This window comes from Triticum urartu, chromosome 1A (genome assembly GCF_056163025.1).
Source record: "Triticum urartu cultivar PI428250 chromosome 1A, HENAU_Tu73, whole genome shotgun sequence".
In the NCBI taxonomy this organism is placed as follows: domain Eukaryota; kingdom Viridiplantae; phylum Streptophyta; class Magnoliopsida; order Poales; family Poaceae; genus Triticum; species Triticum urartu.
In genome coordinates, this window is record NC_141873.1 from 19,287,701 (window position 1) to 19,306,753 (window position 19,053).

At 42.0% G+C, this 19,053-nt stretch overlaps 1 protein-coding gene across 1 annotated transcript; it reads left to right on the forward strand.

Moving 5' to 3' along the window:
* Positions 1-15,405: 15,405 nt before the first annotated feature.
* On the forward strand, positions 15,406-18,290 carry LOC125532566 (uncharacterized). The gene is made up of 3 exons (XM_087535009.1): positions 15,406-16,306; positions 16,928-17,460; positions 17,574-18,290. Exons 1-3 carry the CDS (start codon positions 15,415-15,417, stop codon positions 18,288-18,290), a joined length of 2,142 nt encoding a protein of 713 aa, XP_087391135.1. The 5' UTR covers positions 15,406-15,414.
* Positions 18,291-19,053: the final 763 nt, after the last annotated feature.

Consider the following 19,053-nt stretch of genomic DNA (forward strand, 5'->3'; position numbering starts at 1 on the left):
TATAGGTGTGTCCTTCAAAAGATGTTCTGCATGACAACATCTCTGCTTAAAAGAGCCACTTAGAACACATTAAGATATACATCAACCTGCAATGCAGATTAGAAGAGTATTGCATCTTCATGGAGTGGTATTGTTAATAGTAAGGATACTCTCCTCTCAGTTGACCAACACCTTGTCTTCCACATCTAATTCACAGGATCTCCGATCACAAAGAATAGGTTACCACTGTGAACAACTCATATTGTGGGTCTCATACCCATCTCCCTCGATGCATTATCTATCACATTACGTGATAGACCCTTAGTAAAAGGATCTGCCAGATTTTTAGACGTTTGGATATAATCCAAAGCAATAACTCCAGAATTTTTCATTTTCCTGACAGACTTTAACCTTCTCTAAACGTGTCATGATAACTTCATGTTATCCTTTGAGCTGCTCACTTTCGTGATCACAGTTTGATTTTCGCAGTTCATAAGGATACCCGGTACAGGTTTTTCAACAACCGGCAAGTCATTCAAGATCCGACGAAGCCAATCTGCTTCGACCGTAACTGTATCTAGTGCTGTGAGTTCTGCTTCCATTGTTGACCTCGTTAAGAGGGTCTGCTTGCAAGACTTCCAAGAAACAGCGCCACCTCCATGAGTGAATACATAACCGCTCGTGGCCTTTATCTCATCAACATCTGAGATCCAGTTTGAGTCACTATACCCTTCAAGCACCTTTGGGTGCCCAGTGTAGTGAATTCCATAATTCGCAGTGCCTTTCAAATAACGCAGAACTCTCTCTAGAGCTTTCCAATGCACATCTCCTGATTTTGAAACAAACCGACTCAGTTTGCTAACAGCAAAAGAGATGTCAGGTCTTGTAGCACTGGCTAAGTACATAAGCGAGCCAATAATCTAAGAATACTTCAATTGGTCTCTAGCAATTCTTTGATTCTTTCGAAGCAACACACTAGCATTATATGGTGTTGGAGAGGGCTTGCAGTCACTGTAGCCAAAGCGACTCAAGATCTTTTCCACATAGTGAGATTGAAGCAATGTAATCCCACCATCATCGTCTCTCAACAACTTGATGTTCAGAATGACATCAGCCACTCCTAAATCCTTCATCTCAAAACAACGAGATAGGAAATCCTTGACCTCCTTAATAACATTCAGATTTGTTCCGAAAATCAGTATGTCATCAACATACAAGCAAAGGATAACTCCCTCGCCCCCACCATGGCGATAGTACACACATTTGTCAGCTTCGTTTACAACAAAGCCTGCAGTTGTTAAAGTTATTTCAAACTTCTCATGCCACTATTTAGGTGCTTGCTTGAGTCCATACAAAGACTTCAACAACTTGCACACTTTTCCTTCCTGACCATCTAGTACAAATCCATCTGGTTGTTCCATATAAATTTCCTTGTCCAACTCTCCATTTAGGAAAGCAGTCTTAACATCCATTTGATGAACGAGAAGATCATGTGAGGCAGCTAGTAAAAGTAGAACTCGAATAGTGGTCAGTCGAGCCACAGGTGAGTAAGTATCAAAGAAGTCTTCTCCTTCCTTTTGGGTATAACCTTAGCCACGAGCCGAGCCTTGTACTTTTCAATAGTACCATCAGGCCTAAGCTTCTTCTTGAATAACCATTTGCATCCTATAGGTTTGCACCCATAAGGACGATCAGTTATCTCCCAAGTTTCATTCGCCAAGATGGAATCCATCTCGCTACAAACTGCTTCCTTCCAGTAGTCAGCATCTTCAGATGCATAAGCCTCTGAAATAGAACTGGGAGTGTCATCTATGAGATACACTAGAAAATCATCACCAAAGGACTTTGCAGTCCTCTGTCTCTTGCTCCTAGTAGGAACTTCATTGTTCTCCTCCACAGAACTTTCAAAGTGCTCAATCGAAATGGCAGGTTCGGTAATTGTAACTAGTTCCTGATTCGATGAACTAGGCATCTCTTGATTAGATGAGGTAGTCATATCCTTCATGGGAAAGATATCTTCAAAGAAAGTCGCATCATTCGACTCCATGATCGTACCGACATGCATGTCAGGTACCTCAGATTTTACAACCAAGAATCTATAACCAATGCTATGAAAAGCATATCACAGGAAAACACAATCCACAGTCTTTGGTCCAAGCTTCCGCTTCTTTGGAATTGGAACATTGACTTTCGCCGAACAACCCCATGTTCACAGATAAGAGAGTTTTAACCCTTTCTTCTCCCATTCCTCGAATGGAGTTATCTCTTTGTTCTTTATGGGGACTCGGTTTAGGACATGACATGCTGTCAATATCGCCTCCCCCCACCATGCCTTGAAGAGACCCGATGTGTCTAACATGACGTTAACCAAATCAGTTAGAGTACGGTTCTTTATTTCGGCCACCCCATTTGACTGAGGTGAGTAGGGAGGCGTCCTCTCATGGATTATACCATATTCCGCACAAAAAGCATCAAATTCATTGGAAAAATACTCTTCACCACGGTCGGACCTAAGCCTCTTGATTTTTTGATCAAGTTGGGTTTCCACTTCAGCTTTATAGATCTTGAAAAAGTTCAAAGCCTCATCCTGAATACATAGACAAACAGAGTGTCACTAGTATGCCTCTACTTGACTAGCTCGTTAATCAAAGATGGTTATGTTTTCTAACCATAGACAAAGAGTTGTTATTTGATTAACGAGGTCACATCATTAGTTGAATGATCTGATTGACATGACCCATTCCATTAGCTTAGCACCCGATCGTTTAGTATGTTGCTATTGCTTTCTTCATAACTTATACATGTTCCTATGACTATGAGATTATGCAACTCCCGTTTGCCGGAGGAACACTTTGGGTGCTACCAAACGTCACAACATAACTGGGTGATTATAAAGGAGCATTACAGGTGTCTCCAAAGGTAGATGTTGGGTTGGCGTATTTCGAGATTAGGATTTGTCACTCCGATTGTCGGAGAGGTATCTCTGGGCCCTCTCGGTAATGCACATCACATAAGCCTTGCAAGCATTGCAACTAATGAGTTAGTTGCGAGATGATGTATTACGGAACGAGTAAAGAGACTTGCCGGTAACGAGATTGAACTAGGTATTGGATACCGACGATCGAATCTCGGGCAAGTAACATACCGATGACAAAGGGAACAACGTATGTTGTTATGCGGTCTGACCGATAAAGATCTTCGTAGAATATGTAGGAGCCAATATGGGCATCCAGGTCCCGCTATTGGTTATTGACCGGAGACGTGTCTCGGTCATGTCTACATTGTTCTCGAACCCGTAGGGTCCGCACGCTTAAGGTTACGATGACAGTTATATTATGAGTTTATGCATTTTGATGTACCGAAGGTTGTTCGGAGTCCCGGATGTGATCACGGACATGACGAGGAGTCTCGAAATGGTCGAGACGTAAAGATTGATATATTGGAAGCCTATGTTTGGATATCGGAAGTGTTCCGGGTGAAATCGGGATTTTACCGGGTTACCGGGAGGTTACCGGAACCCCCCGGGAGCCATATGGGCCTTATTGGGCTTTAGTGGAAAGGTGAAAGGGGCTGCCATGGTGGGCTGCACGCCTCCCCCCTCCCCTAGTCCTATTAGGACTAGGAGAGGTGGCCGGCCACCTCTCTCTCTCTTTCCCCCTTGGGAGTCCTATTTGGAATAGGATTGGGGGGCAGTCCTACTCCCGGTAGGAGTAGGACTCCTCCTGCGCCCTCCTCCTGGCCGGCGCCCCCCTCCCCCTTGGCTCCTTTATATACTGAGGCAGAGGCACCCCAGAAACACACAAGTTGATCCACGTGATCTATTCCTTAGCCGTGTGCGGTGCCCCCTGCCACCATATTCCTCGATAATACTGTAGCGGAGTTTAGGCGAAGCCCTGCTGCTGTAGTTCATCAAGATCGTCACCATGCCGTCGTGCTGACGGAACTCTTCCCCGACACTTTGCTGGATCGGAGTCCGGGGATCGTCATCGAGCTGAACGTGTGCTCGAACTCGGAGGTGCCGTAGTTTCGGTGCTTGATCGGTTGGATCGTGAAGACGTACGACTACTTCCTCTACGTCGTGTCAGTGTTTCCGCAGTCGGTCTGCATTGGGTACGTAGACAACACTCTCCCATCTCGTTGCTATGCATCACATGATCTTGCGTGTGCGTAGGAAATTTTTTGAAATTACTACGAAACCCAACAGTGGCATCCGAGCCTAGGTTATTTATGTTGATGTTATATGCACGAGTAGAACACAAGTGAGTTGTGGGCGATATAAGTCATACTGCCTACCAGCATGTCATACTTTGGTTCGGCGGCATTGTTGGACGAGACGACCCGGACCAACCTTACGCGTACGCTTACGCGAGACCGGTTCCCTCGACGTGCTTTGCACATAGATGGCTTGCGGGCGACTGTCTCTCCAACTTTAGTTGAACCAAGTATGGCTACGCCCGGTCCTTGCGAAGATTAAAACAGAGTCTATTTGACAAACTATCGTTGTGGTTTTGATGCGTAGGTGAGATTGCTTCTTACTTAAGCCTGCAGCAGCCACGTAAAACTTGCAACAACAAAGTAGAGGACGTCTAACTTGTCTTTGCAGGGCATGTTGTGATGTGATATGGTCAAGGCATGATGCTGAATTTTATTGTATGAGATGATCATGTTTTGTAACCGAGTTATCGGCAACTGGCAGGAGCCATATGGTTGTCGCTTTATTGTATGCAATGCAATCGCGATGTAATGCTTTACTTTATTACTAAACGGTAGTGATATTCGTGGAAGCATAAGATTGGCGAGGCGACAACGATGCTACGATGGAGATCAAGGTGTCGCGCCGGTGACGATGGTGATCATGACGGTGCTTCGGAGATGGAGATCACAAGCACAAGATGATGATGGCCATATCATATCACTTAAATTGATTGCATGTGATGTTTATCTTTTTATGCATCTTATCTTGCTTTGATTGACGGTAGCATTATAAGATGATCTCTCACTAAATTATCAAGAAGTGTTCTCCCTGAGTATGCACCGTTGCCAAAGTTCGTCGTGCCCAGACACCACGTGATGATCGGGTGTGATAAGCTCTACGTCCATCTACAACGGGTGCAAGCCAGTTTTTGCACACGCAGAATACTCGGGTTATACTTGACGAGCCTAGCATATGCAGATATGGCCTTGGAACATGGAGACCGAAAGGTCGAGCGTGAATCATATAGTAGATATGATCAACATAACGATGTTCACCATTGAAAACTACTCCATTTCACGTGATGATCGGTTATGGTTTAGTTGATTTGGATCACGTGATCACTTAGAGGACTGGAGGGATGTCTATCTAAGTGGGAGTTCTTAAGTAATATGATTAATTAAACTTTAATTTATCATGAACTTAGTCCTGGTAGTATTAGCATATCTATATTGTAGATCAATAGCTCGCGTTGTTGCTTTCATATGTTTATTTTGATATGTTCCTAGAGAAAATTGTGTTGAAAGATGTTAGTAGCAATGATGCGGATTGGATCCGTGATCTGAGGTTTATCCTCATTGCTGCACAGAAGAATTATGTCCTTGATGCACCGCTAGGTGACAGACCTATTGCAGGAGCAGATGCAGACGTTATGAACGTTTAGCTAGCTCAATATGATGACTATTTGATAGTTTAGTGCACCATGCTTAACGGCTTAGAATTGGGACTTCAAAGACGTTTTGAACGTCATGGACCATATGAGATGTTCCAGGAATTGAAGATAATATTTCAAGCAAATACCCGAGTTGAGAGATATGAAGTCTCCAACAAGTTCTATAGCTAAAAGATGGAGGAGAATCGCTCAACTAGTGAGCATGTGCTCAGATTGTCTGGGTACTACAATCGCTTGAATCAAGTGGGAGTTAATCTTCCAGATAAAATAGTGATTGACAGAATTCTCTAGTCACCATCACCAAGTTAGTAGAACTTCGTGATGAACTATGATATGCAAGGGATAACGGAAACGAATCCCGAGCTTTTCATGATGATGAAATCGATGAAGGTAGAAATCAAGAAAGAGCATCAAGTGTTGATGGTTGACAAGATCACTAGTTTCAAGAAAAGGGCAAAGGGAAGAAGGGGAACTTCAAGAAGAACGGCAAGCAAGTTGCTGCTCAAGTGAAGAAGCCCAAGTCTGGTCCTAAGTCTGAGACTAAGTGCTTCTACTGCAAAGGGACTGGTCACTGGAAGCGGAACTGCCCCAAGTATTTGGTGGATAAGAAGGATGGCAAAGTGAACATAAGTATATTTGATATACATGTTATTGATGTGTACTTTACTAGTGTTTATAGCAACCCCTCAATATTTGATACTAGTTCAGTTGCTAAGATTAGTAACTCGAAACGGGAGTTGCAGAATAAACAGAGACTAGTTAAAGGTGAAGTGACGATGTGTGTTGAAAGTGGTTCCAAGATTGATATGATCATCATCGCACATTCCCTATACTTTCGGGATTAGTGTTGAACCTGAATAAGTGTTATTTGGTGTTTGCGTTGAGCATGAATATGATTTGATCATGTTTATTGTAATACGATTATTCATTTAAGTAAGAGAATAAATTGTTGTTCTGTTTACATGAATAAAACCTTATATGGTTACACACCCAATGAAAATAGTTCGTTGGATCTCGATCGTAGTAATACACATAAATCATAATATTAACCAAAAGATGCAAAGTTAATAACGATAGTGCAACTTATTTATGGCACTGCTGTTTAGGTCATATTGGTGTAAAGCGCATGAAGAAACTCCATGCTGATGGGCTTTTGGAATCACTTGATTATGAATCAGTTAATGCTTGCGAACCATGCCTCATGGGCAAGATGACTAAAACTCTATTCTTCGGAACAATGGAGCGAGCAACAGATTTGTTGGAAATCATACATACTGATGTATGTGGTCCGATGAATATTGAGGCTCGCGACAGGTATCATTATTTTCTGATCTTCACAGATGATTTGAGCAGATATGAGTATGTCTACTTGATGAAACACAAGTCTGAAACATTTGAAAAGTTCAAAGAATTTCAGACTGAAGTGGAGAATCATCGTAACAAGAAAATAAAAGTTTCTACGATATGATCGCAGAGGTAAAATATTTGAGTTACGAGTTTGGCCTTCAGTTAAAACAATGTGAAATAGTTTCACTACTCACGCCACCTGGAACACCACAGTGTAATGGTGTATCCGAACGTCATAACCGTACTTTATTGGATATAGTGCAATCTATGATGTCTCTTACCGATCTACCACTATCGTTTTGGGGTTATGCATTAGAGACAGCTGCATTCACGTTAAATAGGGCACCATCTAAATCCGTTGAGACGACACCGTGTGAACTATGGTTTGACAAGAAACCTAAGCTGTCGTTTTTTAAAGTTTGGGGTTGCGATGCTTATATGAAAAGGTTTCATCCTGATAAGCTCAAACTCAAATCGGAGAAGTGCGTCTTCATAAGATATCCAAAGGAAACTATTGGATACACCTTCTATCACAGATCCGAAGGCAAGACTTTTGTTGCTAAATTCAGAAACTTTCTGGAGAAGGAGTTTCTCTCGAAAGAAGTGAGTGGGAGGAAAGTAGAACTTGACGAGGTAACTGTACCTGCTCCCTTATTGGAAAGTAGTACATCACAGAAAACTGTTTCTATGACACCTACACCAGTTAGTGAGGAAGCTAATGATGATGATCATGAAACTTCAGAACAAGATACTACTGAACCTCGTAGATCAACCAGAGTAAGATCCGCGCCAGAGTGGTACGGTAATCCTGTTCTGGAAGTCATGCTACTAGATCATGATGAACCTACGAACTATGAAGAAGCGATGGTGAGCCCAGATTCCGCAAAGTGGCTTGAAGCCATGAAATCTGAGATATGATCCATGTATGAGAACAAAGTATGGACTTTGGTTGACTTGCCCGATGATCGGCAAGCCATAGAAAATAAATGGATCTTCAAGAGGAAGACGGACGCTGATAGTAGTGTTACTATCTACAAAGCTAGAATTGTCGCAAAAGGTTTTCGACAAGTTCAAGGTGTTGACTACGATGAGATTTTCTCACTCGTATCTATGCTTAAGTCTGTCCGAATCATGTTAGCAATTGCCGCATTTTATGAAATCTGGCAAATGGATAAACAAAACTGCATTCCTTAATGGATTTACTAAAGAAGAGTTGTATACGATGCAACTAGAAGGTTTTGTCGATCCTAAAGGTGTTAACTAAATATGCAAGCTCTAGCGATCCATCTATGGACTGGTGCAAGAATCTCGGAGTTGGAATATACGCTTTGATAAGTTGATCAAACCATATAGTTTTATACAGACTTGCGGTGAAGCCTGTATTTACAAGAAAGTGAGTGGGAGCACTACAACATTTCTGATAAGTATATGTGAATGACATATTGTTGATCGGAAATAATGTAGAATTATTCTACAAAGCATAAAGGAGTGTTTGAAAGGAGTTTTTCAAAGAAAGACCTCGGTGAAGCTGCTTACATATTGAGTATCAAGATCTATAGAGATAGATCAATTCACTTGATAAGTTTTTTCAATGAGTACATACCTTGACAAGATTTTGAAGTAGTTCAAAATGAAACAGTCAAAGAAAAGGTTTCTTGCCTGTGTTACAAGGTGTGAAGTTGAGTAAGACTCAAAGCCCGACCACGGCAGAAGATAGATAGAGAATGAAAGTCATTCCCTATGCCTCAGTCATAGGTTCTATAAAGTATGCCATGCTGTATACCAGATCTATTGTATGCCCTACCACTGAGTTTGGCAAGGGAGTACGATAGTGATCTAGGAGTAGATCACTGGACAGCGGTCAAAATTATCCTTAGTGGAATAAGGATATGTTTCTCGATTATGGAAGTGAAAAAAAAGGGTTCGTCGTAAAGGGTTACGCCGATGCAAGTTTTGACACTAATCTAGATGACTCTAAGTCTCGGTCTAGATACATATTGAAAGTGGGAGCAAATAGCTAGAGTAGCTCCATGCAGAGCATTGTTGACATAGAAATTTGCAAAATACATACGGATCTGAATGTGGCAGACCCGTTGACTAAGATTCTCTCACAAGCAAAACATGATCACACCTTAGTACTCCTTGGGTGTTAATCACATAGCGATGTGAACTAGATTATTGAATCTAGTAAACCCTTTGGGTGTTAATCACATAAAGATGTGAACTATTGGTGTTAATTATATAGCGATGTGAACTAGATTATTGACTCTAGTGCAAGTGGGAGACTGAAGGAAATATGCCCTAGAGGCAATAATAAATTTATTATTTATTTCCTTATTTCATGATAAATGTTTATTATTCATGCTAGAATTGTATTAACCGGAAACATAATACATGTGTGAATACATAGACAAACAGAGTGTCACTAGTATGCCTCTACTTGACTAGCTCGTTAATCAAAGATGGTTATGTTTTCTAACCATAGACAAAGATTTGTTATTTGATTAACGAGGTCACATCATTAGTTGAATGATCTGATTGACATGACCCATTCCATTAGCTTAGCACCCGATCGTTTAGTATGTTGCTATTGCTTTCTTCATAACTTATACATGTTCCTATGACTATGAGATTATGCAACTCCCGTTTGCCGGAGGAACACTTTGGGTGCTACCAAACGTCACAACGTAACTGGGTGATTATAAAGGAGCATTACAGGTGTCTCCAAAGGTAGATGTTGGGTTGGGGTATTTCGAGATTAGGATTTGTCACTCCGATTGTCGGAGAGGTATCTCTGGGCCCTCTCGGTAATGCACATCACATAAGCCTTGCAAGCATTGCAACTAATGAGTTAGTTGCGAGATGATGTATTACGGAACGAGTAAAGAGACTTGCCGGTAACGAGATTGAACTAGGTATTGGATACCGACGATCGAATCTCGGGCAAGTAACATACCGATGACAAAGGGAACAACGTATGTTGTTATGCGGTCTGACCGATAAAGATCTTCGTAGAATATGTAGGAGCCAATATGGGCATCCAGGTCCCGCTATTGGTTGTTGACCGGAGACGTGTCTCGGTCATGTCTACATTGTTCTTGAACCCGTAGGGTCCGCACGCTTAAGGTTACGATGACAGTTATATTATGAGTTTATGCATTTTGATGTACCGAAGGTTGTTCGGAGTCCCGGATGTGATCACGGACATGACGAGGAGTCTCGAAATGGTCGAGACGTAAAGATTGATATATTGGAAGCCTATGTTTGGATATCGGAAGTGTTCCGGGTGAAATCGGGATTTTACCGGGTTACCGGGAGGTTACCGGAACCCCCCGGGAGCCATATAGGCCTTATTGGGCTTTAGTGGAAAGGTGAAAGGGGCTGCCATGGTGGGCTGCGCGCCTCCCCCCTCCCCTAGTCCTATTAGGACTAGGAGAGGTGGCCGGCCACCTCTCTCTCTTTCCCCCTTGGGAGTCCTATTTGGAATAGGATTGGGGGGGGGGGAGTCCTACTCCCGGTAGGAGTAGGACTCCTCCTGCGCCCTCCTCCTGGCCGGCGCCCCCCTCCCCCTTGGCTCCTTTATATACTGAGGCAGAGGCACCCCAGAAACACACAAGTTGATCCACGTGATCTATTCCTTAACCGTGTGCGGTGCCCCCTGCCACCATATTCCTCGATAATACTGTAGCGGAGTTTAGGCGAAGCCCTGCTGCTATAGTTCATCAAGATTGTCACCACGCCGTCGTGCTGACGGAACTCTTCCCCGACACTTTGCTGGATCAGTCCGGGGATCGTCATCGAGCTGAACGTGTGCTCGAACTCGGAGGTGCCGTAGTTTCGGTGCTTGATCGGTTGGACCGTGAAGACGTACGACTACTTCCTCTACGTCGTGTCAGTGCTTCCGCAGTCGGTCTGCGTTGGGTACGTAGACAACACTCTCCCCTCTCGTTGCTATGCATCACATGATCTTGCGTGTGCGTAGGAAATTTTTTGAAATTACTACGAAACCCAACAGTATCTAGTGGAGTCGTCAATTAACGTCATGAAATATTTCTTTCCACCTTTTGTCAAAACACCATTCATTTCACATAGATCTTAATGTATGAGCTCTAGTGATGCAAGATTTCTCGTTTCCGCAGTCGTGTGAGACTTACGAGGTTGCTTAGCTTGCACACACACTTGACACTTAGATCCCTTGACAGTGATGAAACTAGGGATTAAGTTCAACTTTGCTAGTCGCGACATGTTGCCGTTGAGGAAAGAAGATTGAACATAGTATTCTTTGTTTGTCAAACTCCATCTTTAGCTTGGATCCTGAATATGCAGGACAATCATGGGAACACTGCATTGCATTTAGCTGTCCAAGCTGGGAAGCTTCGAATGTTTTGTTCTCTATACCGGAATAAGGAAGTGCACTTAAATTTACCAAATAATAATGGACAAACTCCCGTTGATTTATCCAGAAGCTTGGTTCTACCGGGGATGCATTATATTGAGGTAATATACCCTTGTTACTACTATTTATCAAGGCTTGGGCACTTCAAGCTTAACAAAAATAATCCATGGCTAATATCTTCGTATGGTGTTCATAATACCCTTTTTTCAGAACAATGAACGGAAGATACACATGGCACTCACAATGATTGATGCTAAACATATTAGTCTTCGCTGGAATGAGTTTTATGAAATGTATAATCGTCCACTTAAACCAGAGGACGTGGTCAAAGAAGCAGAGAAGGTGAAAGATTTAAGCCAAATGCTAGGCATTGGTTCAGTTTTAGTAGCAACTGTGACCTTTGGTGCAACTTTTGCTGTTCCTGGAGGTTTCGTAGCGGATGATCATAAAAATAAAGGCACACCAACACTTGCTGGGACATTTACCTTTGACGCGTTCATGATGGCCAATGCATTAGCTTTCGTTTGCTCCTCAATGGCTATGATTGGTCTCATGTTCTCTGGATCTTCTATTGTTAACTTGAGGATCCGCAAATTTAACTTGGGTGCATCCGTGTTGTTAATGGCAAGTTCAGTAACAAGCTTTTCTGTTGCGTTTGCATTGGGCATGTATATAGTACTAGCACCCGTTGCTTTTCCTATAGCCATTGCAGTCTGTGTGCTCGTTCCTCTTGTAGTGCTATATGGAAATTTTGAATACTTGGTAAAATGGGCTATTCTTATAGAACCGCTCTACGTTAGGATGAGTTACTTGGCACTGAAAGTTAGCATGCTTGGTTGTTGCTCAAATGGTCATGGCAGTCTGGCCCTTCATAGTTATCTTCGGTTGGGCCACAATTGCATGGAAGTTGCAGAACCACTGATGATAAGAAGCACCAAATATGTGACGAGTTGAATAAATGAAGTGGGTCTGTTCATAAGCATATGTTTGTTCAAAAGCTATACTATGTATAGTTTAGTTTTGTTTGTGTTCTTGACATGGCTTGTACCTTTTCTTTCTTCAGAGTACTTGTGTTTATATATAAGAAGTAAACAATGTTACTCCCTCCGATCCAAATTAATTGACACTCTTTTGGTACAACTTTGTACTATATCTTCTAACAACTACATGCTGAATGGTTGTGTGACTGATTGACGCTTCTGCCAAGTATCCATCACCTACCAGGTCGTGGCTCTCCGACAGCCCGCTTCATCTAGCTGTGCCATGGCCACTGGTCAGCCTGAGTGGATAGATGCTTCTGCCATTGACGAGGACTCTGCTCTTGACACTAAACAGTTCACTGCAGGAATTTGATCGACATCATGGTACATAATACGATTACTGCAGCGAAAGATACAATATGTCTTTAGAGATCTGACTAGCTACCAATGCTTGGGAGATAGTTGACTGGTGGACACCGTTGGTGGTGATCTAGATCAGGAGGTGGTGCGGTGTCGCATCTACCGCACCGGCGACGGCGGGTCTCGGTGGTGTGGTGCAGTGGAATCTCGGTGATGGGCGTATGTTGATGGACAAGCGTAGGGTGGTGGCGTTGTCTGACGTCGTGATGGCTTCTACTGTAGCTGAGCCTGACAAGGTCAATACGTTGATATCTACTAAAGTTGAGATAGCAGAAGATGGCGGCGGTGGATTCTGAAGCATGCGCATGGAGTGCGCATTGAGGGTGCTCTTGGCTCATCGTGGAGCAGCTTGATGGGACTGCCAAATTATATGGTGTGTGTTGATGCGATGTCAGGGCGCACTTAATAAATTAGTAGGTGTAGCGACATTAAATGCCAGAAAGATGGCTTTGCATTGATCTATGTATTTGTTTGTCAGACTCTGTTGAGTAATATAATAAAGATGACTGTGTTGCAAATTTGGACCATCATGTTCAATCTCATGAATAAACTTACTAAATCACACAAAATCTTATTTTTATTAGGGGGAAACTAATCATCAGAAGAAGTTGGAGCAGATATATGACCTGGCCTCAAGAATCGGTTCCCGTCTCCATCAGCAGCTCCGTCTGTTTCCGTCTTCAGAATGACCCAAGATGCTTGAGCCAACCAATTTTTGTGATCCTGCTTTTACATTTCCCTGTTCTATCTTTGGCTTCAGATCTTCCAACAAGAGCATAAAAAAAAGGCACATGCATATTCAGAAACTGAACCAAATTGGTAACAGAAAGTACAGAACAAAACACCACAGTGGTACTCTATGACATACACATAAGCTATTTATCACAACTCAGTGTAGCCTATCAAGTATATTATTTATTCCAGAGTTGCACTACTACTGCTATCAATAGGGAATCAAATAAACTACCATACAGAACTTAAAGAATCATCATCACACATATCTAAATGTAAAACAGTGCAATTAGCTGGTACCGAAAATGACCTAATTTTAATCATCCTCACTGTAATTAGTCTATGCTTCTAAGTTCTAAACACTTAGAAGAGCATTTTGTTCTAGTAGCTGCAAATGAAAATAGACGAATTTGTCTATGTGGAACTCTGGCCCTCACGGTCCAACATGTTAATCCAATATCACACAAAACAAGCTACATTCATACTAGAACCCAAGTACTCAGAACCTAGCATACTGGTTGAGTTAACACAAAACATAACCTGATTTCAGACTCAAAACATAACAACCCAGTCTGCAAACCAAATTTGGTAGAAAACCAACAAAATCGGGCAGGAGATATTCAGGATTTCTATCTCACACACGAATGTAGTACAGTCACTGACCATGAACTAATCGGATGCAAAGGTTCTCTGATTCAGCGGCGTGGTTGCAGCTTCTCCTCTTCCTTCAGTCCTGAAGCCTATAAATTACCAGGTCTGCCTTTGTTAGTTGCTCCGACACAGAAACAACTGCTGCTAGCTCCGCCATGACACCACCGCCCATTTGCGGCTCTATTTTTTCGAGGAGATGTTCTTCGTCTTTGTGTACAAATGTTGACGAGCACAACACAGTCGCGCACTAATTTAAACATGTAAAAAAAATACACACTATTTTCTACGTGTGTTAACTTTAGTATGTAAATATATTTTATATAATACTATTCATCACAAAGGGTGCGGAATAAGTTATTCTTCACCCGACGTAATCTTACGATCTTTTCATAAATAAATTACATATGAAATACAAATAGTTACGTTTATATTGATTCAGTATGTAAAATTTGGCATAAGAAAACAAATATATAGGTCCTTAGACTAGAAAATTTGCATTTTATGTGTATTTTACACAACGGTTTTATGTTTGTAATTTTATATAACATAAATATTTTTTTGGCGATTATATATTTTTATGTTCTCTTTTTACGTCTGAATAAGAAAAAAATATGGAACATAAAATTACCATGCATTGATGTTAAAATAGAGGGTGTGAAGAATAACTATTACTCACCAGTGTGACGAATAGTCGGTAATACTTTTCATGACACAAGGTGCAGTATATATATTCACAAACACACACGCACACCCCTTGTCCTATACATGTCTTTTGGTCTACATCAAGCACCCCAAGTCTACTCTTCAAAGTTTTGCACTCGTAGTTCCAGGACAGTGCAGATAAACAAGGAAATAATCGCAGCCCTCAAGATATTGTTTGACCGTAGAGAAGAAAGCGCACTGGAGGCCCTCAAGTCATACTACTTTGAGCGTAGCGTCAGTCATGTGCTCTTACGCATCTCAAGTCATTGGGAAGATAGATTATGTCCACTTCATCGGTCGACGAGTACTAAAAACACAAGAGCAGACAATTGACAGCCATGTGCTCCGATTTAAGAATTAAGAGCGAGCAGCTCACCACCAAGAAACAAGACAAACGGAGGAGACATTAGTCTTCAGCATACCACTCACTACGTCTTTAACTAAAGGAGTAGGCATGGCTGCATTTCTTGGAGGATTGTATACTTAATAAGGGTGTACCCGGACAGAAGTAGAGCACAAAATAACTAGCTAGACCCATGCATAAGCAGAGAGGGCTGACCCGATGTTGGCAATGGCGTCGAGCACCGGCAATGTTGAAGAGAGCTCGTCAAATACTCTGGCGGTTGGCCTTTGGGATGCGCAGCAGTTGGAGATTATGCCGTCCGGCAGCAATGATTTCCCTCCTGCCGCTGGCCGGGAAAGGAAGCCGGTGCCTATAAATCCCCTGTTGCTGGCATCGGCGTCCTTTGGCTCCTGGACGGCACTGAATTATCTTTTCAGCAAGGAAGATCAAAAAGCAGCACCAATGATCCAGCCTACTCAGGTATTTCTTGACTTGCTAGTGGGATACCCTGCAAGCAGCAGAAGCACCACAGGAAGATTGACGGTGCAGCAACCTTCTGTAGACATAGAAAATGTCGTTGATGAGCCTGCTTCACCCATGGCTGCTCTACTTCTCAAGGGCATCACTGCCAAGGGAGACAACGCACTACATGCGGTTGCGAGCAACGGGGACAGCAAGAAATTCTTGAAGTGCGCAATCATCATCTTCAAGAGGGACCAAGACCTCCTATTTGCAGTGACTAAAAAGGGTGACACACCCTTGCATTATGCCGCCAGAGCTCCTGAAAGTTGCAAGATGGTCTCTTGTCTAGTACAACTTGCTGAAAGTTGCAAGAGGTTGCATGAGCTCCTGAGGAAAGAGAATGTGCTTCAGGAGACGGCCTTGCATGATGCTGTCCGCATTGGAAATGAGGATATTGTGGAGCGTCTATTGAAGTCTGATCCCGACTTGGCCAATTATCCTAAAGAAGGCATTTCCCCATTGTACCTTGCAATTTCACTGCGAAGATCTACTATCGCACAGACCTTACATGACAAGAGCAATGGAAATCTCTCTTATTTCGGGCCAGATGGGCAAAATGCGCTACATGCTGCGAGTATTCGAGCCAGAGGTATTTATTTTATATTTACAGAGTTCTGTACTCCAAATTACCAATGGAATATAGATACATAAAGTATTTCAAGCTTAAAATCCATTAGCTGCCTACCAATACACTCCCTGTTTCATTACATAGTGCATTTTTTTTAAAGACAAACTTTGCCAAGTGTTAGAGATAATTATTTAAGTCCACAATACCAAACATATAAATTATAGAAGTACATCTTATAATGAATCTAATGACATAAGTTTGGCACTCTGGATGTAAATGTTTTTCTCCATAAATTTGGTCAAAGTTTGTGAGGTTTGACTTTTCACAATATTATGGAACAGAGAGAGTAGTATACATTTTTGTTTTATGAGCGCATGTTTATTATACCTTATGTGAGGAATCGTATAATATATCCTGATACTTTTGGTATCGAGGTAAAATAGAAGTGACACTATATTATGTATGAAGTTTGTTCAACATAGCCTAATTAAGGGGATATATGACACCAGTTGTTAATGGAACCTGGCCGTAACCTCATCTGAAAAGAAGTGAATTTTTCAAATTCTTTTCTTGTCGATAATCTAATGCTCGTCATGTTGCTTCACTTACCTTGGATTGTCACACAAAATATCACATTTGCAGGGATCACAGAGGATCTGTTGAACTGGAATAATAGCCTTACCACTCATGGGGACAAAGATGGAAGCACGCCTCTTCACTTTGCATCAGTTTTCCAGCGTTCTGATAGATTCAGAAAATTATTAGAAGCTAACCCAGCACCAGTGTATCAAGCAGACAACAATGGATCATTTCCCATACATGTCGCTGCCTCTGTAGGTGCCAAAAATGTCCTAAAGGTTATACTTGAGAAGTTTCCTAACAGTGCTGGCTTGCGCAATGCTCAAGGACGGACATTCTTTCATGTTGCCGTTGAGAAAAGAAGACTCGACATAGTGTCCTTTGTTTGTCAAGCCCCATCTTTGAATTGGATTTTGAACATGCGAGAGGATGATGGGAACACTGCACTGCATTTTGCAGTCCAGTCTGGGATGCTTCGTATTTTTTGTTCTCTATGTGGTAATATGGAAGTGGACCTAAGTTTAGCAAACAACAATAAGCAGACTCCTCTTGACTTATCCAGAAGCTTGTTTCGCCTTGGAGCAAATCACATTTGGGTAATATATTCTTGCCCTTATTAATGTTGAAGCCTTGGCCCCCTTCAAATGCAACAAAATAAGTAATTGCTAGTGTCTCCTTATGGTACTCATATTTTTGTTTGTTTTTTCAGAATAGTGACCGCATGGTATACGACGCACTCTACTTGGTTGGCGCTGAGTATAGTTGTGTTCGCTTCGATCAGTTTATAGAAGAGTATAGTCGCAGGTTAAAAGCAGATGATGAGGTCAAAGAAGCAGAGAAGATGAAAGAGGCAAGTCAAATGCTAGGCATTGGTTCAGTTTTAATAGCAACTATGTCATTTGGTGCAACTTTTGCTGTTCCTGGAGGTTTCATAGCGGATAATCAAACTAATAGAGGCACACCAACACTTGCTGGAAGGTATACGTTTGATGCATTCATGATGGCGAACGCATTAGCTTTTATTTGCTCCTCAATAGCTACTATTGGTCTCATGTTCACTGGATCTCCTTTGGTTAACTTGGTGACTCGCCAAATGAACTATGGGGCATCTGTTTTCTTCATGTCAAGTTCGCTCACATGCTTGGCTACTGCTTTTGCACTGGGCGTGTATATGGTGCTAGCTCCGGTTGCTAATCCTACTGGGATTGCGATCTGTATGCTCAGTCCTCTCGTGATGCTATTTAGAAGTTCTGAATATTTACTAAAGTTGGTTATTCTTGCACGGCCATTATGCCTACGGATGGGACTATTTCGTGCATTAAAATGGTTGGCAGCGATGATGGTTGTCCTAACGCTCTTGGATATGTGGCCCTTCATACTTATCTTCGGTTGGGCCACAATTGCTAGGAAGCTCAGAAACCACTGATGGCAACAAGCATCAAATGTATGATTGAGTTTGCACTGTGTGGTATCAAACCGGTTAATTCGGCTGACACTTAATTCGAGTTATTACTTGGGATCAGAGGCAAAAAAAAATTGAAAAGGAGTTTTCATATCCTCTGCTTCCTCTTGTGAAACCTCCCCGGCAAGGGATTATACGCAAATGAAACATGGATGTGACTAATTAGCAGCTTTCATATCCTCTGCTTCCTCAAACAAAATTATATCCGCTGTCCACATTTTTCTTTACCCGTGTTCTTGTTTTTGTCGGCCATGTTTCTTGTTGCAAGATTTGTATCATCATCATCTACTGCTACTGCTGGTTATTGACAATATTTCTTGTCACAGGACACACAAACTACAGTTATGTGCATGATAGGTAGGTCAGGCAACTTGATTCAATGAACTGGGAACGGTTTCAGTTAGACAAGGATGATGTGGACAACAACACATAATGACATGTTTTCAACAAAACACATTGTAACAGAGCAGAGTGTACCTCTCAAAATTGCTTCACCTCCTGGACCCACCATCTGAGACCAGAGAGCCTGTTTTGTAGATTTGGACCATCAAGTTCAATCTCATGAATGAATGTACCAAATCACACATTGGAGCAGTTCTCAGTAGCTATTGTGCAGCTCGGTACTCTTGTGGGTTTAGATATAATGCACTTGATAACACCCAAAAAATCACATGGTTAAAGCAGGAATCAAAACTGAAGTGCTGAAATGGTGAACTACATGTGCATA